Here is a 7,251-nt window from a genome sequence, read left to right on the forward strand (position 1 = left end):
ATAAAAGAAGATTGAATTGAATTTGAGGGAAAAACAGTTTACTCTTATTCACTCTAGGTTGAGATCTGTTGCTTCTTTATAAATAAATATATTTAACTAAAATTGAACAAACTGGAGACTGCATTACAAATTAAATTGGAATTCTTGAAATCAATTCAATGAAGGTCTATTTAACTACACAGCCTTTTCATTAACATAGTTTTCCAGGGTTGGTACTTCATGTAATGATCTAAAACAACTGAAAGGCAGTTGAATATGTACAATTTACTTTTTTAAAGCCTGTCACAGGAAAGATTGCTTAGATCTCAATAAAATATGTATGCATGTCTGAATATATACTTTTCAACCAGTGTAGAAGAATCAGAAATTAGCCCCTTATCTGTAAGTGTCATATTTTTTGTTGAAATTAGCTGTTAAAATACTTTTCATAAATGAGTTCTTTTTTCTCTTGGTGGAAGGGTGTTTTGGGGAAATTTGTTAACATCAAACAGAGACACAAAGGGGTACTGAATAAAGGGCACATTGTAAAGATAGCAGTTTAAAAAGAACTCATTCTCTTCATAAATTCCCCATATTAATTGGGTGAATAATTTTTTTTTTTTTTGCAACACTCCAGGACTTAAACAACATAGAACAGTTCATGTGTTCATTTTACTAGATCCTCTGCCATTCCTTGTCTCCAAAATGCAAGGTAAATGATAGCCGACAGGACACATTTTCTGTGAAATGAAAATCACTAGACAGGAAATACATTTATCATAATAATTTCCTAGAATCATCTCGTTCCCTGTGCCCATTAAAAGAACATCTGAATACTGACAGAGTTTCAGAGAAGAATAATGATTGTTGAAATATGGCTTCATAGGGAACAGGGCTGTGTGTAATTCACTTTGATCTTTTATGAGTCTTCTCTGTTTTTATAATTCAGATCACCAACATGGACTCATAAGCCAATCTTTTTCGAAGTAAGATACTACCAAAATTTACAAACTTGACATGAAGATTACATTGTATTTACAAAGAACTTGGCACTTAACAGAATAAATTATTGACTTTTTAAAAATCCATCTCAGGGCACCCATGGTTCAGGCGAATGGACAAGCCTGACACCTTATTATATATTATGCTACATTAACATGAATAAATAGGTTTTCAGCTGCTAAATCTTCCGCAGTGCTGTCCTTGTTGCTGAAAACTACTACCTTCCAATTTTAATCCACAGGGAGTACAGACTATCAGTCCAGAGAGAGCAAAGGTTGCATGTTTTCTTCCTCATTTTTATCCATGCGTTTTAGTACTGCAGGGTCCACCACTGATTGAGATCTGCAAAGGATAAAGCCAATGTCAGAGAGTTATTAACAAATACGCACATGACAGTCTCCTTTGTGTTTTCTTCACTATTACTTTCTCGTGGATGCATGATTATCTTCCCTACATCAAGGAATTTATGAACTGAGAATGTTGCACATTTAGAAAAAAGAAATATTTATGGTACCGTTTTACATAAGAGTGAGGAACAATCCCTTCTGGTTTTCTAAAGAGAATAGTGAATAGCAGGGGACTCTAAATAGACCATAGCTTGTAACAGACATAAGTGCTCCTCTTCACAATGGAGCAATTTTTTTTAGATACCGAGAATTCCTCATAGAGAGTAAATGTACACACCCACACTCCAGATGCAGAAAAACTTCTATTTCAATCATTGTTGTGAGAAAAAAAACCCACACAGAAATGCTAGAAAACTTATTTTTTTCTTTCTTAAAGTGAAACAAATTCAGTATAAATATCTATTGTTTTTAACCATCATCTTATGTTTAAGATAACGGGGTGGGGGGAAGGAATGAAAAAGTGAATCTGATTTTTATTGCATTTACAATGAGAACATCCAGATAAAATCACCCTTCATCTGACAGCTTCATAAAATGATATGAATATTTTTATAGAGTAAGAATCCATCTTGTTTTAGGAAGCAACGATTTGATTAGGAAAGCAAATAATATGAAAACCTCTTACACATTCTCTTGATAGCTAGCAGGTGAAAATTACACCTCAATTCATCATTAGGAAACAACATGAAACCTAGAAGGAGGAAAGTCAATGAAACACGCGACTGTTATGGCAGTAAACTGCCATCTTAATGGCGAGAGCATTAAGGAAGCAGCTGCCCTTTTAGAACTCTCTTCGGTAATGAATTTTCCCCCTGCTGCTGCATTCCAGCCAATTGGCTATTGCTGTGGCAATATGCCTCTTAGCAGACCTCATTAACTTTCAAAAAGAAAGGCTATAAGCTAAAATACAACTGCACATGCTAATGAAAAAGAACAGCCATGGAACTAATTATCAAAGCAAAAAATAACGAAAGGATTAACTGATAAACTGACTCCTTCAGTTAAATAAACTTAAGTGTTTATTCTTAACATGGAATGAAAATGAAGATGAGAGCACACCAAAAAAAATGGCAGCAGTTTTATTTCCTAAGTAATTTTGAGGAATTGATCTCAATAGTAAATAGTTATGAGATTCCTATCTCAGAAGGGGGCCTGACTAGAGCAGACACAGAAAAAGTGAGATTAAGAAAAAGGGGAAAGAGGGCAGGGAGGGGACCAAGGGGAGGAGAGAGAGAGGTTTTGCATCACTTTAAAGTACAACAATACACAAACATCTTACCAAAAAGTGCGTGGATAAATATGCATCTTTTAGGAAAGTACCCAATTGCAGAAAATACTGAGTCAATTGGTTTCCTAAACCTAATCCATGATAAAAGAGAGATTTGTTTAATGTCCTGGTCTAATAAACTAACTTGATAAATGCCACCCACTAACCTATAATCTCCATGAACAGGGGCTTAGTGTGTCAGAGAGTGAGTAAACAGAAAGATCTCGATATGTCAGTCTATATTTAAGGAGCTAACTTCCATCCAATAAATAATGTCTTTGCAGAGAAAACTTTAGTATTGAATATTGGAAGTAAAAAGTAAATAAGGACAAAGAAAAAAAGCCATTTTCTAGAGAAAAAAAAATATGAATCTATTATATAAATGTTAAATATATATTCAAATTTTATATATATATAATTAAGTATACACCACAGCTCTTCAGATTGTCCATGGGACACAATTTAAGCATTTGCTTTAGTATTCTATGAAAGTGTGCACCCACACACACTAAGTCAAGTCCTGACATTACTTTACCTTTTCCCAAACAGTATAATTAGGAAATAGGCCTTTTCTAAGAAAATATTTTAAATTCCAAAGCACTATTCAATCTGGGATTGAATTTCTTGTTTGTTTTGCCATGCACTATGGTATTAGATGGTGAATGTTGATTCCATGTGGGGTACATTTGTTACTAAAACAAGCCATGCAAAAATACTTTTTTTTCACTTTGGCAATAAAGGCACCAGTAAAAAAGAAGAAAAAGAAATACAATGAAAACAAATGAGTCTAGGAGGAGACAGAAATTCTCCTATACTACTGGTGAGATTTCAAAATGGTATAACCAGTATGGAAAACCATATATTAAAATACTATGTTGTTTTTAGGTTCTGTCAAGTTGAGTATGACTCATAGCGATCCTCTGAACATAAGGTCTGAACCCAGTCTTGTTTGTGCCATCCTCACACTTTCTAACACTCAAAAGTGACTCTAACACTCAGTCACCACATCAATCAACTGACTTCCAATCAACTGACTTCCAATCTGGGCTTTCAAAAGCCCAAAAGTCGTTCTCTCCTTTATCATGGATTAAGTTTAGGAAACCAATTAACTTTTATGTAGGAAGTAGAAACCCATCCTGCTTCCTAGTCTGTCTTAATCAGGGAGCTCCACCAAAACCTGTCCAAGATGTGAAACCCTTTTGGAATTTAACACACCAGTAACAAAGATTTCACCTAGGTATGCATCCTTAAAAATAACAGGAGTGAACATAAGTCCATCCTTGTTTATTATAACATTCTTCATAATAACAAAGAGAGAAACAACCTAACTGTTCATCATTGGATCAATGGGCAAACTATGGTTCATACATAAAATGGAATACCGTGCAACCTTAAGGACTAGTGTTGAAATCTGTGAAACATCTCACAACATATATGAGAAGATATTAGACTGAGTAGATCACAAAAAGGCAAATATTACATGAAGCCACTATTATAAAAAGTCAAGTATAGGTTTATACAATAAGAAAAACATTCTTTAATGGCTTCTCAGGATAGTTGGGGGAGTGAAGGAGAATCATTAACTCGACAGTATAACAAGTGTTAATTTTAGTAAATAAAAGGGCTATACACCGTATCGGGACAGTCAGCACAATGTGATCAGGCAAAGAAGACAGGGGGAGATACACAAAAATAAAGGAAGGCACAATGAGATACATAAAAAGAAAGGACAATTACAGTTAATGCTACAATGTATACAATTCTAATAATAATAATGTAATCTACTTTTTAATAATGTAAATAAAGTAGTGATAATGGTAACAACAAATAAAAATTTGTGAATAGTAACAGGAAATTATGTATACTAAATATGTGAGGAAGGCCATATAGGAGTTGCTAGGGGCCATCAAGTTGAGTACAACTCAGAGAGAAACCCTATGAACAACAGATACTCCATGCAAATACAAAGTATGGTTGTAGATATTTCTCTCTCTGTGAATACTGTATGTGTACTAATATAAAGAACAAAACATAGAGGTGGAAGTTATAGAAAATACTTAGATTTTGAGACTAATTATTGAACTTGAAGACATAAGATCATAGTGTAAAAGGACATCTAGGTCAACTGGCAAAACATAATTCTTAAAGATAATATTCTACATCCTAGTTTGGTGAGTAACATTTGAGTCTTTAAATGTTTGATGGCCTTCTAAGGAGCAACTATTCATCTCTCTTCCTGTATGGCACAGAGAGAAACAAAGAAAATGAAAAGCTAAGGAATCAGTTAGCCCAGAGGACTAATGGCCCAAATAGAAGTCAATCTCCTCCTCTAACACTGACCAGAACTAGATACAACCACAGATCATTCTGACAAAGACCACAATGGAAAGACCTACTCAGAATGCATAAAGAAAATAACAAATGAAATTCAAAGCCAAAATGTGAAAGAGAAGACAAGACTTAAGAGACTAGGGAAAAATTTGGGTAATATTGTCTTAAGAAAAACTGCACATCCTCATGCTTCTGTTCCCATACCTTTCCTCCTTGGATACCCACACATGTTTTACTAGTTATTTCTATTTTTATAATAATGATCTTATTCAGTATTTGTCCTTATAAGACTGAGTTGGTTCACTCAGCATGATGTTTTCTAGTCTCATGCAATAAAACTTCAGTTTTTTCCTGAAAATGAAAAAGAAAACCTAACTTAAAACTGAAGATAAACAGAAATGGGGGATCTAGTTACAAGATAGGAAGAGTGCTGAATGAGTGAGTAAACTACAACCAATGTCAAATAGAAGCTTCATATGATACAAAACCTGTAACACATAAAGGCTACCTGTGCTTCTAATTAGCCCTTGTCAGAGGAAGCAAGAATCTCAGGGCTGGGGTTGTCAGTGTGCTCTGTGCCAATTCTGCAGGGGACAGACTGGCCTAATTAATTGGAGAAGAGAAGTCGATCTAAAAGGACTTCAAAAGGTAGACATACTGAGCCAAATCTAACAAGATGGTGTAAATCAATGAGAATAATGTGCTTGGAAGAAAATGCTAAGCAGTGAAATAGAGACTCAGGAGGTTATGGATTTCTTTGTAAAGGAGACTCAATAAATAGTGTTAGGGAGTTCAATATGAATCAGCAATATACTCTTGCTTGCTGAACAGAAAGAGTGGCAAACAATACCAAAGAAAGCAATGACGTCTAACCTCCAAAGATTAAATTCTGATGGCTAAATTAAAGTATGGATATGAGAGTCTCAGCCAAATGTCAACCCCACTGCTGTCAATGTGATTCCAACTCGTGATGTAATTAAGAGTTGACTCCAATTTACAGAAACACTACACACAGCAGATCAGAACCCTCTGCCACCTTGTCCCATTCTTACAGTCTCCACTGTATCTAAGCCCATAGCTACAATCACTGTGTGGATCCTTCTCCTTGAGGATCTCCTTTTCCTTTACTGACCTTACTTTTCCAAATATAATGCCCTTCTCCAAAGACTGGCCCCTAATGATGGTAATATGTCCAAAGTATATGAGAGAATCATCATCTGTACTTCTAAAGAGTGCTCTAGCTACATTCTATATACGACAAAAGCTTCTCTTAAGTGTCAGGCCCTATTTTAGGCAAGAAGATTAGGAAAAGAAGATATTTTACTATGGCCTGTATGAGGTTCTATTCGCTTATGGAAGATTAAAATGTAATAAAGTCTGTCTTTGTGTAGGCTTTATTCCTCCTAAAATAGATACGCTAGTTCTGTTAACTTCCCATCATAGATTCAATATTCTTCACCAAAACCACAATTCAAAGACATCAATCCTTCTTCAGTCTTCCTTATTCATTGTCCATTTTTTGACTGATGACTATTTATTATTATGTGTCAACAGCACACAGACTAATATTAATGCATAACTGTGCCCTCTAGAAGTGGACAATGATTATACAGCATGATCTCTGGAAACAGTGTGCACTTAATCATCCTGATTTAGTTTATCTTCTGCTTTTGCCGCTCAATTTCTTTCTGTAGCTGCTCAATCTCCTTCTGAGAATGCATGATTTCATCTTCCTGGTGTTTCTTCAAGGCTGCCAGCTGTTCTTTAGCCTGTGCTACTTCTCTTGTTTCTTCTGCTGGCCTCCCTGACTGAACTGCCCTCGCTCCCCTGGAAATTATCTGACAGGTCTGAACTGAAGCCTCAGGCTCGCATGACCCTCACAAAAGATCAACCTTCCGAGCTGGACTTGTGCCACCAACACAGTTGCTATTGCTGCTAGTGCTGCACCCCTTCATGGCGATACAGCAGATCTTCATTGTCTGATGCACATTCTGTGTTGTTAGGTGGCATCTAGTAAAAAATTACTCAAAGCAACCCTATGAACAGCAGATCTGAACCTTCCTATCCTGTGCCATCCTCATCATCTCTGACACTCAAACTCACTGCTATAATTATTGTTTCAACCTATCTCATTTAGGACTTCTTCTGCTTCGCTGACTCTTCACCTTTCTAAACATAATCTGCCTTTCCAAGGAAGAGACTCACTTAGCATAAAACAAACGAATGGATAGAGAAGCTGTGGTATATTCACACAATGGGATACTA

General features: G+C 35.7%; 1 protein-coding gene across 1 annotated transcript in view; it reads right to left on the reverse strand.

The window, feature by feature from the left end:
• Positions 1-611: 611 nt before the first annotated feature.
• Positions 612-7,251, reverse strand: part of CLVS2 (clavesin 2) — a 123,790-nt gene continuing 117,150 nt past the window's right edge. Inside the window, exon 5 of the mRNA XM_006878983.1 lies at positions 612-1,323. Coding sequence (XP_006879045.1) covers positions 1,236-1,323 — 88 coding nt within the window. The 3' untranslated portion in view covers positions 612-1,235. The remainder of the gene's footprint in view (positions 1,324-7,251) is intronic.

Source organism: Elephantulus edwardii, unplaced genomic scaffold (assembly GCF_000299155.1).
Source record: "Elephantulus edwardii isolate Elephantulus edwardi_28Jun2011 unplaced genomic scaffold, EleEdw1.0 scaffold00002, whole genome shotgun sequence".
NCBI classification, from domain to species: Eukaryota; Metazoa; Chordata; class Mammalia; order Macroscelidea; family Macroscelididae; genus Elephantulus; species Elephantulus edwardii.